Genomic DNA, 20,023 nt, shown 5'->3' on the forward strand with positions numbered 1-20,023 from the left:
TTTTTAGTCATAGAAAACCCTCATCTAAAGATAAACATCATTTGTTTATTATTAAATTACCTACTTTCAAATCCACCTATAAAGTATTGCTATACATTCAATCTGTTAAACAGTTACAAACACAGTTAAAGCAATACTTTGCAGTACACTAAAAATAAATAATCTTGGTTTTCATTCTGATGGGAAATAGTGACCATACATCATCTCTACAAATAATAATAATAACAGTTATTTAATTTACTTACCTCCTTAATAGCATCTTCATTAGGGAGCATGGAACATAAACATGTGATATAAGCTTGCTGAAAAGATGACACATGTGAAATCTCTTTAGATTCTGCACATAGTTTTGATAAAGCAGTAGCCTGGGGGATGCAGTTAGATTTCAACAAATGTTTTATTCTCATTTGTAGAAAAGAAGGTCCTTCTTGTGCAATCAATTTATTAACTAGAAAAAAGGAAAAATAAAATTTTGATAACATACCACATATGGTGAACATTTTATATCTTTTTGTTGTTGTCTTGCTTTTGGTTAATAAAAATTCAGCAGATATGAATGGGAAGTTTATTCTGGTCTCAATATTCATCAATCAGAGATAAGAGAAAAATGATGCTAATGATTTCCACATTAATTAGTATTTTTATTCCAAATATCAAACCTTTTAATAGTTATCAACATTTTATAAAAATAAATTATTTGACCTTGTCTTTCCCTCACTTTCTGATGAGACTAGTAAGGAATAGTGAAATGAACTATGCAAATAAAGGCAAGAAAATGAAGCAAGTAACCTACATAATATTAATAACTATCAACTGAATACTCATGAGGTATCAAGTTTTAAGCATTTAAAAATTTTCTTATATTCTCATTTATTCTTCACACCACCACCAAGGCAAGTATTATCCCCAGTTTAAAGTTAGGAAAATTAATATTCAGAGAAGTTAGGTAACTTGCCAAGGATTCCAAAGCCAGTGGTGCTCTTTCCTCTAAACCAGGCATTTCTCAAAGTGTGTTCCACCGACCAAAAGACCTGAGAGGTAGTCCTAGAAAAAAAAAGGATTCCTTGGTCAAATCTCTGAACAGTCCTGCAATAAAGAAAACTGTTCACTTTTATTTATCCCAATGTTTCCCAAACTGATTTGACCAGAGAACCCTTTTACACATATTATTAATGCCCTGTAAAATATATGTTCCTGGTGTAGTACACACTTTGGAAAATGCTGCTCTGAGTCAGGCGTAGTGGTGGTACAAGCCTGTAATCCCAGCTATTTGGGAGGCTAATAGGAGGATTGCAAATTTGAAGCTAACAATTCAACAATTTAGACCATGTCTCAGAAATAAAATAAAAAGGTCTGCAGATGTAGCTATGGTAAGGCAGCCTTGGGTTCAATCCCCAGTAATGGGGTTCAGGGGAGCTATTCTTAGAACTATTAAATATGCACCTAAGTACTGAGTGTATAGTGCTCTGGAAAAGCCCTCATTTTTTGAATAGTCAATACTTGACAAACACGTGATATTACATAACATTACTTATAGAGCAGAGGTTGGAATACTGCATGGTAAGTCACATGATGGGTGAATAAACTGCTCTGGGTGGTTATTTTAGAACAGTGTATCTCTGACTCAAAAAGGCCTTCTGAATTACCAAGGGAGCTTAAACGCAGATTCTGATTTATGGGGTTTAATAAATTATTAGGTCTTAGATGGGACCTTAAATTTTGTTTTTTAAACAATTTCCTTGATGATTTTCTCATTCTTTCTCTTTATATGTATCAATCATAGAGTTTTAAAAATTATTTTTATAAAATAGACTGCACTAGGGCTGGGGTTATGGCTCACTGGTAGAGTGCTTGCTTAGCATGGGAGAGGCACTGGGTTCAATTCTCAGTACTACATATAAATAAATAAAATAAGGTCCATTGATAACTAAAAAATATATTGGGGAAAAAAAAAAAAGATAACACTGTACTTTTCAAAAGGCAAACAAAAAGGTCTACAGCTAAAAGTTGTCTCTCTTGTAGTCTGACCCCAGTGCCCTGGTTTCCCTTCCTGAGAAATAATTGATTGCAGTTTTTTGTTGTTGTTGTTGTTGTTTGTTTGTTTATACTTCAAGAAATATACTATGGGCACAAAGGAAATTTTTATCCCACTTAATATATTATACAGATCATTCTATCACCATCACATTTAAGTTATTTCATTAACAACTGAATAGTATCCATTGTATGGATGGATCATAATGCATCTCAACAATTTCCAACTGATAGGCTTGCAATCAGTTTCCAATCTTTAGCAATCATAAATAATGCTGCAGTTTGCAACCCTGTACACATGTGAGTTTTATCAGTAGAACAAATTCCTAGAAGTGGAATTGCTAGATTAAAGGTTTTATTCATTTGGGTTTTGTTTGTTTTGGTACCAAGGATTGAACCCAGGGGCACTTCACCACTGAGCCACATCCCCAGTCCTTTTGTTATATTTTATTGAGAGATAGGGTTTCCACTAAGTTGCTTTTGGGGTTTGCTAAATTGCCGAGACTGGCTCTGAATATGCAATCCTCCTGCCTCAGCCTCTCGAGCAGCTGGGATTACAGGTGTGCACTACTGTGCCTGCAGCTTCATTCATTTGTAATACTGACTCTTACTGCCAAACAGCTCTCCAGAAGTTGTACCAATTTGCACTCCAAACAATATACCTGCCCATTTCCTAAGGCACTTGAGAAAGTTATGGCTCCAGAGCTCCATCTCTAGAAATTCCATACAGATGTAAGCTGTTTTTCTTCCTGTTGTTGATTTGCTTTGTTTTTGTTTTCTGGTAAAGGGGCTTGAACCCAGAGATCCTCTACCACTGAGCCATACCCCCTCGCCTTTTAAAAAATTTTTACTCTGACACATTGTCTAAGTCTCTGAGGCTGGCCTCAAACTTGTGATCCCCCTGCTTTAGCCTCCCAAGTTGATGGGATTACAGGTGTGGACAATCATGCCCAACTGTTTTTGTTGTTGTTTATTTTTCTGTTTGGTTTTAAATTCCAGACATTTAATAATATGTAGGCAAGTTAAAAAAGCATGAAGGGCCGGCCTTTTCTATAAGTCTCCACAAAATGAACTCACAATCATATATCCCCTGCTTCTCAAATGGCTCCTTGTTTCTTTTCAGTATTGCTATTCTCCCAATTATACAAAAAGTAAAATTTTGGCTTTTTTTTTTCCCTTGTTACCTCCTTTCCTCAAGAAAATTAACTTAGCTCTTCTGTCCTTGCTATTATTTTTAAAACTCTCTTCACTTTAATTCCTCCATATTATTTTCTGCCACACATCTCTTCCCTGTATCCTATTCTGCCTAATGTAAGACACTGCTCTACTAGGTTGTAAGCAATCTTACAAATAACTCAGGAGGTAACACACCTGAAAATAGGCATGTCATTTACATAACTCCAAACCTTTTTAAGTTCCCACAACATTTATTAAATATCTATATTATAGATAAGACAGAACAAGGCCAGGCATATAACGCACAATACTACTGGACAGTATTTGTAATACTCCTTTATTACACTGTCAGCAATTTGTAACCATGTCTTTTGTATTCCCTAGAGAACTATGCACAATGCCGTGCACATTACAGATATTTAATAAAACCATGTGTTTAGTAACTGAAGGGTTATCAATCCCCAGTCAAAAACTTTTTTAACATCTCAACTTCATTCAAATTCTGCCTCCACAATTTTAACTCCATGATCTTGTGCATGTGTGATCTCTCACCTGTTTTATAGATTAAATGAGATATAAAAGCACTAATATACTGCCCTACAAATAGCAGGCACTCTAAAAATTAGCTGTTATTTCTAGAAGGTAAAAACTATTTTATTCAATATTATAATTAAACCATTGCTATACCCATTTTTTAAATCTTGTATTTTAAAAACTATTTTTTTTTTTAGAGAGAGTGAGAGAGAGAGAGAGAATTTTTTTTTTCCCCTCCTGGGTCACTAGGATTACAGGTGTGCATTTTTTAATATTTATTTTTTAGTTTTCGGCAGACACAACATCCTTGTTTGTATGTGGTCCTAAGGATCGAACCCGGCCGCACGCATGCCAGGCTATCACGCTACCGCTTGAGCCACATCCCCAGCCCTTAAAAACTGTTTTATTAATTATCATTATTATTATCATTATTATTATGCAGGTGTGTACCACCACATCAACTCTTTTTCAAACAATATAAACTATGTAAAATACCTAGACCCTCCTTTCCAGTTAGATTTGTTTGCCTAAATTTTCTTTTATTGAGCCATTTAAAAGAAAGTTGCAGGGGCTGGGGTTATATATAGCTCAGCGGTAGAGTGCTCACCAATAACGTGCAAGGCCCTAGGTTCAATCCTCAGCACCACATAAACATAAATAAATAAAATAAAGGTTAAAAAAAAGAAAGTTGCAGAAATCATGAAATTTCACCTTTCATATATGTCATCATATAAAAACAATTAACATTTAAGATTCAGTTAAAAAGAGCTCTATTATGATGTCTTTAATGATCATACCAGGCAGAAATTTCAGCTGGCACTTAATACATACCTCAAGTTATAAACTATTTAATTTGAGGCAGAGGCACACAAAATCAGAAGACAGGAAAAAAATGTTTATAGGCCTTTATTGGTTCAAAAAACTACACTGAAATGCATTTACTGAGTTCCTTGGAAATAAAAAATGTGCACTTTTATGCTTGATACTAAGAAATCAATGAGATGATAATCACTGCTTTTTGGTATCAAATATATTGACATCTGTGTTGCAGGAATAGTGGAGATAAAAAGGAAGCTTTCTAATCTTTTGATCTGAAATTAGGCTAAGGATCAATGTAAAAGTAGGTAGGCCTCAGGTTGCCCACCACTTACACTGTGATCCTCAGTATAATTCTTCAGTACATACCATGTACCCAGAATCTTATAAATGGTGGGTGCTTAATTAATCTTTACTGAACAGATAGGATACCATGGGACATTAGATGAACAATGTTTCTCCCCATTTCTTGATATTTCCCTGTGTGAAAAAAATTACTAATAATTCCTAAGGTAGTTGACACATTTGATTAGTCCATCACGGGAAAATATACGGGGGATGTTTAACTCAACTCTACCCTTTTTCCTCTAGGGATTGGGCCTGCTTGGATGGAGCATGAATTCTTCTCTGTCCTAGTCAAGACTTATCTAGATGAGGATGCTAGTCTGAGATACTTTTGAAACTAGTTATGGGCTATATAACAACATTTCAATCAATTCCCACCCACACACATCAGGGTAGTCCTGTAAGATTATAATGGAGTTGAAAAATTCCTACTGCTAGTGACATAGCCATCATTATAATGTAATGTATTATTCACATATTTGTGATAATGGTGTCAGTGTAAATAAACCTACTAGACTACCAGTCTTACAATACTCTTTTTTATAGTTGAGTATACTCCTTCTATTTATTAAATAGTTTACCGTAAAACAGTATGTTGTGTTATACCAGCAGAAGCCTCATACATTTTTGGGTTTAAAGCACATCTTTTGTGTGTCTGTGCATGTGGTACTGGGGATTGAACCCAGGGGTACTCTATTACTGAGTCATACTTCCTGCCCTTTTTTAGTTATTATTTGAGACAAGTTCTCACTAAGTTGTGAGGCTGGCAGGAACTTGAGATCCTCCTGCCTCAGTCTCCTAAGTAACTGGGATTACAGGTGTACCTTGCTATACTACACCTCTTAACTGCAAGAGGGCCCCTGATATGAATGACTTTGTTTAAATATATTCTTGACTTTCATCTGAAAATGATATAATTAATGACAGTTCTCAAACAAATTCCCATTGTTAAGTGGCGCATGACTATACTTTAGCAATTATAAAGTTAATACTTTAGCCTCCATCTATGTATATTTACAGATACCATTTATTGAGGACCTCAACAGAAAACAATAAATACCAATCTCTTTTCTATTTAACAGCTCTACTCCTTCTTCTTCTTATTTTTTAATTGTCAGTGCAATGATAAGCAATAGACTCATCAAAGGCCAGGACCAAGAGAAAATCTAAACAACTTTATGCTAATTTTCTTACTATACAGAAAGACTTAAACAGCATGTACATGGTGGTCAAATTTGGTGAATAAATTAATCAACTGGGATATTTTAAGGCACCAATGCTTCTTATTCCAAGACCTAAACTGAAGATTTGTAGAAAAGTATAATTGTTTTAAACCTGTTTTTATTATAACAGAATGTGATCCTCTGAGCTTTCCATTAACTTCAAGTAAATAGTTATAATTGTTGTCTATATCAAATATAGCCTAAAATGTCAAAACAATGTCTAAAATGCAAATGTCAACTCACATTTATACTTTAATTTTCATTATAAGCAAAGCTCTACCATATACCAAAGACTAGCAGATTATTGCAAAGTGATATTTTTAACACTACCTAAAATTCCAAGAATCCTTATTTACATAAGCAAAACATTAAATGCTAATAATTTTTACTACTCAAAAGAAAAGTGAATGACCAGGTATATAGAGGCAAAATTCATAAAGTTTTAACCCATAATCAACTAAATTCTCCTCCCAAATAGTCAATAAAGTATTAAGAATTACCTTCTTCTGTTTCTACTGGCTGTTGAGACAGAATTTTAAGAAGAATTGGATTTTTCCACACCCCTTCTTGGGTAACATGAACCAATATCTGTAGGTTATTATTTCCAAATTCCAACAATGTATTATGTGACTCCTAAAACAAAAACAGAAAATAAGCCAGTAATTAACACTTTGTCTTATCAATATAGCTGAACATCTGTGAACTGAAAGGATCTTTAACTTGGATTTCCTAAAAATAAACTAGCAAAAACATAAGGACTACACTATCCTCAAAGCTTTATGCAGTTCTGTTGCTACTTTTTAAATTACTGAAAACTTTAAAATGCTTTCCTGAATTCCCCTCAGGTAAAATTATCACCACAATCAAAAATTTAGCTCTTGCACTACTACTGAGTATCTAAAGTACCCTACTATTAAGATGGTCAGACACTCTGAAGACCCAACAGCCTTAGCAATAGCTGACTTAATTATTTTGAGGCCACTGGTCCAGCTTTCTTTTATAAGATTTTATGCCTTCAAAGAGAAATACTGCTTAATTATACTAATTGTCATATAACTATTTAAATTCTTCAATTACCATTTAAATGAGAGGCGGCTCTACATAAAATGTTAATAAAAGTCTAGGTTATTATTTGATATTCTATTTCAGCACATAAACATGGAAATTTATATATAGTGGATAAAGAAAAAATGATTAGGAATTTTACTATAAATGATTATGTATATCTCACTGTCTTTTATTACTATCGAGGATGATTAATTATAATGAGGTTGTTCCCATGTTCTAAAATTCTAAATTGTTTCTCTTATTTTAAACTTCTGAAATTCTCTACAAATATAAGCTTCCATTTACAGCAATTTTTCTTGAGAAAAATATTCACCAAAAATATTCAGAGAACTAAGAATATAGTTTTATATTCACTCAAGTAATATATAACATATAAAAGATTGGCTTTAACGACACATACCCCAATATGTTGTTATCTCCCACTGAGAAGAGTTTAAGATATAGCACTAATATAGAAAATGATAATTTCAACCAACAGTTTGCTAATAGCAATACTAAACTAATGCTGCAATTTTCCTTTATCAATTGACCGGTCCTCAGACTTCTTTCTCTTTAATTTAGGACAGACATATACTTTGCAGTGAAGACACAGATTCTATGTGGAAGCACCATAATTTTCTTTGCCTGGCTACCAAATTTACACTAACAGGACTGTACTGTTACACTTAGGTAGAAAATAGTATCACTGCCATGAAACACAGCCACGTTAAAAAAACCAAAGTTTGATTTTTTTAAAAGCATCTTTGACTTTTCATTGTTGAAGTTCAAAATATAGCTCACTCAAAATACAAACAGTATATAACCCTGTTACCTACATATATCTATAATACATACATATATGTAATATGTGCATATATGATAACAAAATTACTTTTAAAAATAGTCTTAAATCGAGTTTTTAAAAACTATGGTGGCATTTTAAAAATAATTTAAAAAATCAGGTTTCCTGTTAGAGGAAAATATTCTGCACCACATCTTGAAACCATAACACAGAAACATTAACATAAGATGTTCACTCTCATACCATTTAAAATAAGTATTAAAAATATTTGGTCAGGGGCTGGGGTTGTGGCTCAGTGGTAGAACGCTTGCCTAGCATGCCCAAGGCACTGGGTTCAATCCCTGATACCACATAAAAATAAACAAATAAATTAAAGAATTGTGTCCATCTACAACTAAAAAAATATTTAAACAAAAGAAAAAGTCATTTCAAGGCTAGGGTTGTGGATCAGTGGTAGAGCACTTGTGAGACACTGGGTTTGAGTCTCAGCACCACACATAAATAAATAAATAAATATCCACCAACAACTAAAAAATACATAGTAAAAAAAAATCTTTTCAGGGCTGGGGATGTGGCTCAAGGGGTAGCGCGCTTGCAAGCATGCAGCCTAGGTTCAATCCTCAGCACCACATACAAACAAAGATGTTGTGTCCGCTGAAAAACTAAAAAATAAATAAAATTCTCTCTCACTCTCTCTAAAAAATTATTTTTTAAAAAAAAGAACCTATTATAAAAAAAAATCTTTTCAGTGAATATTTTTATATCAATAGAAAAAAAGTCTGGAAGAGTTACATAGTTTAAACATGATTGAGAAATGTTGTATTTGTGGCCTGTTTTTTTTTTAAATATTTATTTTTTTAGTTGTAGGTGAACACAATATTTTTATTTCATTTTTATGAAGTGCTGAAGATCGAACCCAGTGCCTCACACGTGCTAGGGACCAACTCTACCACTGAGCCACAACCTCAGCCCCTTGTGGCCTGTTTTCACAAAAACTGTTCTTTTGCTGAGCACCATCATCACAACTACCCTTAATCCCAGCTACTCCGGAGGTTAGGTTTGAGACCAGTCAGGGAATTTGGAGAGATCTTGTTCGGAAAAGACAGGGTCTGGCAGGGATGCAGCCCAGTGGTAAAGCACTTGCTTTGTATAGGTGAGGCCCTGGGTTCAATTCCCACTACCACAAAGCAAGCAAAGAAACAGAAAAGATTCTTTTGCTGAAAGTATCCTCAATACCATCTGGGCCTTGTCCACTTATTACATAAAATAAGAGAAATTCAAGTTTTGTCTTTCAGATTTCAAAAGGGACCATTTCTTAAATCAATACTCTTCCCTTCATTAATTTTACTGAACGCATATTTAAAAATACAACCTATGTATCTGATAACCACTGAAAAATTTACATGGAGTAGGGAGAAGGGGTAATGAGAAGGCATTTGTTTTATTCAGGCAAACAATCTTAAGAAAACAATGAAGAAATAGAGTATTTTTCTAAAGACTAATAAAAATAATATTAATAGTGTTAAGAATATGTGCTCTTCTGGAATGGCATATGCCGGGATGAAACTACCAACAGGCCTTAAAACACAGTGACAAAAATCAATAGACTATGCATAAAAGATGATTTTAGTAGCTATAAAGGCATGTGAGAAATTAGTACTGCATTACAAGGATTAAAATATGCTAAACCCGGTGTGGTGGTTCATGCCTGTAATCCCAGCAGCTCTGGAAGCCCTAAGCAACTTAATGAGACCCTGTCTCAAAACTGGGATGTGACTCAGTGATTAAGCATCTCTGGGTTCAATTCCTAGTACCAAAAAAGAAAAAGAAGGAAGAAAAAAAAAAAAAAAGTCAAGAACATGACAAAGATTCCTCTTCTCCCCAAAGAGAAAAACATAAACATAATTTCATTTTGGTCATACATCCCAAAGGAAAGAAATTTCCAGATAATGAGGTATGTTTTTTTTTTCTTTTTTTTTAAAGAGAGAGTGAGAGAGAACGGTAGAGAGAGAGAGAGAATTTTTAATATTTATTTTTTAGTTTTTGGCGGACACAACATCTTTGTTTGTATGTGGTGCTGAGGATCGAACCCGGGCAGCACGCATGCCAGGCGAGCGAGCTACAGCTTGAGCCACCTCCCCAGCCCCGAGGTATGTTTTTTAATATGTAAATCTTTATTTGTCCCTATATGAAACAGACCCAAGAGTTTGTGTCCTGAAGAAAGCATTTAACAAAACAAGCTCTGGGCTTGAATGTGAGTATTATTCTGGACAAGTTAATTAACCTCTCTCTATGCCTGTCTTCCTACTCGTAAATGGAGAGTAAAATCATCCTCAAATTATAAGGTTTATTTGACTGAAGGACATAAAGCCTGCCACTATAGAGCAGTGATCATAATTAGTGATCAATAAATGAATGATTGCTATTATTTATTATGTCTATTTTTTTAAAATAGTTTTTTGGTCTCCATCAGTAACAAGACTGTCTTCTGTTGCTGGCACTGTACTTGCTTTTTTTCATATCCTATCTCCCACCCTAATTTATCACTTTCTGATCTGCTTACCTAAGAAAGGTGACAACCAAGTCAATGTGAGAGCCTAAGTAGTTCTCCCATAAGTAAAATGCATGAACATAATCTATGCTACCGTATAACCACGTGATTTAGTTTTTTGTTTTTGTTTTTTAAATTATTTCTGTCATTCTGGGGATTAAATGCAGGGCCTCACACATATTAGGCAAGTGCTCTACCACTGAGTTATATCCCCAACCCAGATTTTAAATTTTTGATAGCCTTATTCTGTCTATATTTTCAAAAAATGAAAAATATTTGTTGATTTCCAAGCTATGTAAAGAAAGCAAAATCAAATGAAACAAAAACTCCATTTTTTTTTAACATACCCCCTCATGAGATCATGAGGTAGACATTCTTTTTCTCATGTCATGAACTTACTTACTATTGATATATAATGAACTTGTTTTTGTTTTAAATTTCTGATTTTAGTTTGCTGGGAGTAATTAAGTAGATGTCTTGGATACCTATACAGAGAATATTTTGACTTAAAATCAACTCACCTGTAGAGACTGAAGGAATGGTACCCAGACTTCACAAGGCAGTTCACTTTCAGACACTGAAAGCAGTAATTCAAAACAACTCCTACCGAAACAAAAACAAAAACAAAAAACTAAATAAGTATAAAATGGTGGTTACGGTAATAATTACAGTATGAGAGCAATAGTGAATATACATTTTACATTTGATGAGATTATTTTAAACTTTTTTCACTCTACAAATTGATATCTTGGCTTTTCAACTTATATCCCAAACAGTTTTGTTTAGGTAGGAGGAACAGTTTTGGCTCCATAAATCAAAAACCGAAGCTCAAGCTATTGCTAATTCAGTTGTAAAGTGATAAATATATGTAACTGTCATCTATACAGGTTTCTGTCACTTGAAGAGGAAGCACAATGATTAGTGAAGTCATTTCTTCATCACTAACAAACCAAGCAAAGAAAAAAAAAAAGTTTCTTTTTTGTGTCCTAATCATTACCCAGGCATAGGGAAAGCAATGACAGGAAGAATTTTTTTAAAAGAAAATGTATAATAACTTGAATAAAGAACAGCTCAAACAAGAGCTCCCTAAAATCTTGCAGAATATTACTTTATCACTCAGGGATTAGGATAGGTAACAGAAAATATGAGACTTGGCAGAAAGAACAATGGGATTATAAAACCAGGAATGTCTGTGTTCCATAAAGGTATGATGTTAGAGGTTTTGGCTTTAAAGAACAGAAAGGAAAACAAGGCAGATCAGAGAAAAATAAAAGGAACTACCTAGACTAGAAGTTATCCCAGTAAACAATCTATAAGCTGAATAAGATAATGCCAACCTAAACTTGAATAGCTATTGTATTTTTTCAGTTTGCTGATGGACAATACATTAAAGGTGTAATTTTGTCTGCTACCAGGAAGTCAATATTAAAACAGCAAAATGACCATGGACCTTAGGATGGTAATTTTATATTGTATCCTGATGCTTTCTGCTGGTTAAATTAGTTGTAGTTCAAGAAATACAATCAAATTGCAGGATTGCATGGTATTGTCCCCAAAGTATGTTGCAATCCTCAAAGACCACAGCAGTTTCCAGATATTCTGTTATCTGAATATATACCTAAGGGACAGAGGTAAAATGTATCATTCTTGGATTCTAAGGCTCTAGAGGCAATAAGATTATGTTGTTTTGTTGGAACTCCACCTGGACTATATGATCTGGGAACCTGAAGAAAGCAAAGAGAATTTCATTCAAAATTATTAATTAATGGTGCTTTGAAGAATGTAATGTCTTTTTAAAAATAAGTCAGGCAAACACTATGACACAAGGTACTCAATATTTAGAGTGATTTATATTCAACTTACAGTACTAATCTGCCAAGCACTAAAAGGACATCTTCACATTCAGTAGTCAAAAATGGACGTGCACTGGCAAAACTTTGGATGGCAAGTCGATATACCTCCAGAAGATACACAATATGTTCTGATGCATTCTTGTTGCTTGCATATTGCAATAAAGTCTAAAAATAAAAATATTTAATTATTTTACAATTAGAACTAATGAAACAATTTGTCTTTGTTCTCAAAAGCACTGTCCCTTCCTTTTCTTCTAACAGACACATACACCGTTTATTTGTCTTTTTAAGGCTCTGGTTTATTTAGAGGATACTATTTTCATCACTTAATTGTTTCAAGGACTTAAAGAAAAGGATGACTTATTCTTCTGATATGAAAATAAATTTAAAAGCAAAACCATAAAATGCCTACAGTTCTCTTTATAGCCCTGAAATGAAACAGTGAGTTTCATTAATACAACATTAACTTAAGAGAGAAAGAGAGAAGAGGAGGAAGACAAGGGGTAAGAGTGAGGAGTTATTCTTACACAGGGCCCAACAGTTCTAGGGTTCCATAAAATCATCTTCTACTCACAAAAAATTCATTAGGCTTCCAGAGATTAATTTATGTTGACCAAATTACAAAAGGCAAATTTTATATTGTTTTTAAAAGGTTTATTAAAAAGAATTCATCATAAAGACCAAATGCCAGTTTATTTGCTCACAACAAGGGATGATCACATCACCACGTAGCATCCCCGAATCCTTTATTGTAGCTCAGGAGTGATAACTTCTGGTCAGCATGGAATTTAAATCAAAGGTAAATGGAACTGTGATTAAAAGTTTGACAAATTACATATGTCCTATCACTAAAAATTTGTTCAAATGATGGTTTATGTTCTCCTTGGACAATGCTAAAAAAATTCCTGCCAAATTCTTATTTGAAAACTCTAGTTTCAAGGGATTTATTCTCTCTCCTATTATCATTCACATTCTGACCAGGCTAGAGAGTTCCTAACTTACTTCTATAGGTAAGTCTTATTTTTAAAGGGTATTTTTATCTTAAATACACTCTATCTGATATGAATTAATACCCCTAGAATAATTTCTTCAAAGATTCCTAACTTACTTTCTGTTTTTGATTTTCCTGCCTAGAAAACTACAAATAGATATGGCAAAACTTTGGATGGCAAATAGATATGGTTGCACTGCAGGATTCGACCAGATTTTCTAAAGCTTTAGTTTCTACAATAATGGTCCTTATTATCAGTTCTGATAAGTGAGATATGACAGCATGGTCATAGTTGCTTAAAATTTTTAAGACCCTTATAAGGAAACATATGAGATAAGTCATTATACCATGTATAATGAAAATATTCCTAACCAACACATTGAATTGCCTGATTTTTGCACACTTTAATATCAGTCAAGCTATTTTAGTATGTCCAGTCAATTAAGTATCTTGCTACTTGGTTACACTTATTTTAGGTAATTGGTTGCCTTCTATATTTTCAGAAGAGGATCATGTCACCATTTAATCAAATCCCAAATTTTAATAAAATGATGAGAGGATCATAAAACTGACCATCAAACAATTCTACCTCCCAGTTAAATGAGAAAAGGAATGTAAAATATGTGCTTAACTGTTACATAAATAATTTCTACTAATTTCTCAGAAGAAATTTATTAAAATCAGTGTTAGGAATTCTGAATCAAGTCAGCAAATAACTTATTGCTTTTATCAGTTAATCTTAACAATCAGAGAGCATTAAAATTTTAAATTGATACTAGATTATTTTGGTAGTGCTGTGGATTGAACCCAGGGTTTTTTGCATGCTGGACAACTAGTCTATTATCAAATTATATCCCCAGTCCTTGATATCAAGATTTTATGATCTTTAAGTCAGATATTATGTCTTATCAATCTTTGTTAAGTTTACCATTCCTTGACCCACTTCTTTAGTTTTTTTATTTTTTTTAGTTGTAGCTGGACACATTTATTTATTTAGTGCTGAGGGTTCAACCCAGCACCTCTTACATGCTAGGCAAGTGCTCTACTGCTGAACACAGACCCTCCTTGACCCACTTCCAATGGACATTCTCAAGTCTCCCTATTTGTAGAATACATCCACTTTTTTACTCATTTGATAACTATTGATAGTTTATTATTATCATACAGTTGCTAGGGGCTGGAGAAAGATAGGACCTACCTTCACAACCTTTGAGAATGAGTCAATATGATAGCTGAAACCACACATGCAAATTTACCAACTGTTAGCCAGGCATGGTGGCACATACCTGTAATCCTGTTAACTTGGGAGGCTGAGGCAGGAGGACTGCAAATTTGAGACCAGCCTCAGCAACTTAGCAAGGCACTAAGCAATTTAGCCAGACTCTGTCTCAAACTAAAAAAATAAAATTAAAAAGACGGGGGATGTGACTTAGTAATAGGGCACCCCTGGGTTCAATCCTTGGTATCAAAAAGAAACAAACAAGCAAGCAAGCAAACAAAACAACCAACCAACTTTTATAGTACAGAAAATGGAAGGGCAGAACACATACTGACAGGATTGGTCTCTTCACAATCCCCAAGCCCACTAAGAGAGCCCTTGCCACCAATCTAATATCTTTTGATGCAGATATTCCATTAAGACTTCTATAAATTACACAATTTCAAATATTAAATTCACTGTGGAATGTTTGCTTACAATCTGCTCTATACTGATTTACACTTTCTATATTTCTAAATCTACCCCCTCATGTTAGTCGAAATTAAATAGTGAAGTTTCCATAACATACCCACTATGAATATATTCCTGATATTTGAAGAATCACTGGAACAATCTTCATTAATATCTTCCTCCCCTCACCCCAGCACTCAGGATTGAACCCAGAGTGTTGTGCATGCAAGGGGCTAAGCTACCCTCCCAGCCCTCTATGATTTTTTTTTTTAATGCAAGATTAGGCTGAATGAATTATAGCCACCCAAATAACATTTTAAATACTTTATGTAAACAAAACCGCATCAGGAGCAGTAAAGAAAAAAACAGAGATCTCTTGTTTCTCTTTTAAATTCTAGAAGACATTAACAAAACTGAAGGAGAAATGGGGCATAAATAATAAATATGACCCCTTCAAGTTCAGTGGCATTCTACAGAGATCAAATTGATGAACTCTTCCCTGTATTTCAGTAAAGTCATTTATTCCATCAACACTACAATGTGGGAGCCCAGTGCTGAGGATGGAAACTATCATTGCCTTTAAAAGATAATGCATAGTGAGATTTAAAAAAAAAAAAAAAAAATTAGCCAACTTAGACACTAAATTTGACCATTCTTAACAGGGATGCTTCCATTCACATCCCAAGTATATTACCCTCAGATCACTCTATCACGCCCTTGTTACATGCTTCAACTACCTATTATACATTCCTATCTGGATGTCTATTCAAATCCTGAACATGTCCAAAACCAAACATCTTCCCCAGCAGATATGTTCTTCCTTTCACATTCTATCTGCCTCCTTTCAGAAGCCAAAACTAAGAAATTATCTTTGAAACCCCCATTCCAAAGTTAAGTGTTGTATTCAGGATTTGAGCTAGGGACATCTAGCTCCAAAGACCAAACTTAATTACCATGCTTTACATCATCTCAGAATGCACAAGTCCACAACTTTCTTAAGTATGTTTTCAAATTCTGCTGCTTCTTCCCAAGCATTATCTTTAATATTTTGTAGCAAGTAGTATTGTGGTCATCATTTCCTAAGAGTTTACATCTAATTTCCATTCTAAAGTGCCCAATTTTCCAACAATGGTGCTGAAAACCCATATTTTAGAATGTTAGTGGTTCATACAAACCTGACAAAAGATAGCTGGTGTTTATTCTGAAAACTGAACATTCATGGCAATAGGAACTAATGTGATTTTAACAGAGAAAGGTATACATTATTTTGAATTTTGCATACGAAACAAGAAACTTTTGTATGATTTAAATTTCTTAGCACATGAATGTCTCAAAATCATAAATTTGAATAAAATGTGATCAATACTATATGAATTAGATTTCTACGAGGAAGCAGCACTTGAGCTGGAATCTCTGAAGTATAAAAAGTAAAGTTTTAAAATGCAAAGATGAAGGCAATGGGAGGACTCCAAAGAGAGAGCAGCTTGAACAAAGTCAGAAAATGACTATGACAGATGGGGGATAAATGGTGAAGAGACTTAAATATCAGTTAATAATGAGGAAGTATTGAATGTTTCCTGTAAAGAAAATAAGCTGGGTGTGAGATGAAACAAAACATGAAGAAAAACAGCAGGCTGCTTATACTGAGAGAGTAAATGGCTAAAATAAATTATAATCCTAAATCTTTTACTTATGTGTCACTGTGCTCCAACTCACACTTTGTATATTAGTTACAGTTGACTTTTTTTTTTTTCTTCTAGGAACTGGGGATTGAGCCAGGGACACTCTACCACTGAGCTACATCCCCAATCCTTTTAATTTTGAGACAGGGTATCATTAAATTGCTGAGTCTGACCTCCAACTTGTGATCCTCCTGACTCAATGTCCAAATTAGCTGAGACTACAGTTGTATACCAACACTCATGGCTATGGTTGATTTTTTTTAAGGCCAAAACCAAAAAAGACCTACTTGTTAGTCCATTCACCTATCTATAATTTTTCTTCTGTAATGACTAAATCTTATTATTCATCATCTCAACCTACCAAGATTATTTTTAGATATAGATTCTGTTAGGGATTTAAGGATGCTTTCTAGCCTTGTTTCATTTTCAATTTCAAAACATACCTTCTGCTATTTTGCCATAATAGTAATATCATTTATTGTACTATGACCACTACTCAGAAACAGAATACTGTTAATAAGTGATATCAACATTCCTTTAATGTTTAAAGTATTTTAATAGACTCATGCTATATGTCTCTACATTTATTGTAAAGTTTTCTTCAACATTAGTATCCTCATGGCTGTACAACCTTGTGTGGCTACCACAACTTATTACCTAATTTTCTATTTATGGACACATGCTTTCTAACTTTGCAGTATTATATATAACACTGAAATGAGTACTGTATGCCTAACTTTTTCCATGTATTCATGACAACTTTCTTAGAATAATGTCCTATAAATAGAATTGCTGGGTGCATGATTTTGAAGACTTTACAGAGTATCAAATTATGCTCCAGAAAACGTGTTCCAATTTACATTTCTATTATCAGCATAAAATGGTGACAGATTGAGGAGCTATCACAATTATTATATATTATAAATGTGAAACACGTTTTTTTTGAGGACCAGCATGATCGAGAATATATAATATTTTGTTTACTCAACTTACAATCTTTTCATCACTTGTGGTTGAGAAAAAAATTGTTTCTTTAATGATATAAACTTAAAATTTAATTACTGGAGCTATCAATAAAGGACAGAGGTCAGGTTGGAGGGGACAGCGGGGGCATGGGGTTATTAATGATGGTAGAATGTAGTGATCATTATTATACAAAGTACATGTATGAAGACACGAATTGGTGTGAATATACTGTGTATACAAGAAGAGATACGAAAAATCATGCTCTATATATGTAGTAAGAATTGTAATGCATTCCGCTGTCATATATATGGTAAAATAATTTTCAACAAGTAGACCATGAGTATTCATTAGTGTCAGGGAAACCAGATATCCATGTGCAAATCAATGAAGATTGGACCTTACCTTAGACTAGACACAAATATCAATTCAAAATGTATAAAAGACCTAATAACTGAAACTACAAAACACTAGAAGAACACATGGGGGGAAAGCTTTGTAACAGTGGATTTGGCAATGATTTCTTGAACAGCATACCAAAAAAACACAAACAATAAAATAAAAATAGATAAACTAGTCTACATTAAAATTTAAAACTGCACTGAAGGTCTCTTATCAACAGAGTAAAAAGGAAACCCACAAAATGGGAGAAAATATTTGCAAATCATGTTAATGAATTAATATTTAGAATACATTTTAAAATTTCTAAGTGTCAACCACTTAAAAACAATTTTTAAAATGGGCAGAAGACTTGAATATATATACAAATGGCCAACAAGCACATGAAAAGATGCTTAGTACTACAAATTAGGCAAATGCAAATCAAAACCACAATGAAATACCACTTATGTTAATCAGGTTTTTGTTGCTGTGACCAAAATACCTGACAAGAATAACTTAGAGGAGGAAAAGTTTATTTGGGCTTGCAGTTTTAGAGGGTTAGTCTATGGTTGGCTGACTCCATTGCCCTGGGCCCAAACTGAAGCAGAATATGTGGCAGAAGGGTGTGGTGGAGGAACACTGCTCCCTTCATGAAAGCCAGGAAGCAGAGAGAGGAGAAGGCGCCATTGGGGAGATGAACCCTTTCAGGGCAGTCCCTGGTGACCTACCTCCTCCAGCTGCACCCACCTGCCTACCTTACCACCCAGTCAACCCATTCAAATGAGAATGGACTGATCAGATTACAGCTTTCATAATCTAAACATTTCACCCCTGAATATTCCCAAAATAACACAGGAGCTTTGGGGGGACACCTTATATCCAAACCATAACACCACTTGATACCCATTTGGATAGCTATTATAAATTTAATTTTTTAAAGTGTTGGATGTGGAGAAATTGGAACTTTCCGTACATTGTTGGTGGAAATGTAAAGTGGCACAGCTGCTATAGAAATAGTACAATGATTCTTCCAAAAATTAATCAGGAATACCACATGATCCAATAGTTTCACTTTAATTATTTATCCAAAATAATAGAAAACAAGATCTCAAAGATGTATTTGGAGAATTATATTTACAGCAGCATTATTATCAACAGTCAACAGGTAGAAGCAACCAAAGTGTCCATAAACATGAATGAATGAACAAAATGTGGTACATACATATGATGGAATATCATTCAGGCTCAAAAGGGAATCAATTCTCACATATGCTACAATATGAATGAACCCTGAGAACAATATGCTAAGGAAATAATCAAGTCACAAAGAGATTTTGTAGTTCCACTTTCATAACGTACCAAATAGTCAAATTGAGAGACAAAGGGTAGAAAGAAGGGTGGCTGCCAGAGGCTAGGGAAAGGGAAGAATGAAGAGTTAGTGTTCAATGGGTACAGAAAATGTGAATATACCTAATGCTACTAAATTGTGCACTTAATGATTGAGGCCAGGGGCTCTTGGTACACACCTGTAGGCCCCTTACTCAGGAAGTTGAGGAGGGAGGACCTCTTGAGCTCAGGAGTTTGGGGTCAACCTGGGCCATGGCAAGACCCCCATGGCAAAAACAAAAAGACAGAAAATTGTATGTTATATATATATTACCAGAATTTTTTTTTAAGTGCTGTCTCAAGATTTTAGATTAGAAACCCTCAAGAAACCAAAGCAAGTATGCAAAAGAAAGATCATGGGGTGGGGGAGAAATGAAGAAAAATATAAATTATCTCCAATTTTTGCTTCAATAGTTCAACACATCCAATTCATTTTGCTTCAATGAATTGCTACTCCTTTAAAAAATTGTAATTATAGTAGAACAGAATGCCATTATTTTATTTGTTTATTTTTAGGTGTTACTAAGGATTAAACCCAGTGCTCAGTGGCAAGTGCTCTGCCACTGAGCT

The 20,023-nt window shown here is 34.1% G+C and overlaps 1 protein-coding gene across 1 annotated transcript in view; it reads right to left on the reverse strand.

Annotated features, from left to right (window-relative positions):
* Rlf (RLF zinc finger) overlaps window positions 1–20,023 on the reverse strand; it is a 72,558-nt gene that overhangs the window by 32,962 nt on the left and 19,573 nt on the right. The window contains exons 2-5 of the mRNA XM_076860661.1: window positions 12,392–12,546; window positions 11,050–11,131; window positions 6,629–6,761; window positions 246–448 (exon numbers count right to left, since the gene is read on the reverse strand). Of these exons, the coding sequence (XP_076716776.1) occupies window positions 246–448; window positions 6,629–6,761; window positions 11,050–11,131; window positions 12,392–12,546 (573 nt within the window). The remainder of the gene's footprint in view (window positions 1–245; window positions 449–6,628; window positions 6,762–11,049; window positions 11,132–12,391; window positions 12,547–20,023) is intronic.

This window comes from Callospermophilus lateralis, chromosome 7 (genome assembly GCF_048772815.1).
Source record: "Callospermophilus lateralis isolate mCalLat2 chromosome 7, mCalLat2.hap1, whole genome shotgun sequence".
In the NCBI taxonomy this organism is placed as follows: domain Eukaryota; kingdom Metazoa; phylum Chordata; class Mammalia; order Rodentia; family Sciuridae; genus Callospermophilus; species Callospermophilus lateralis.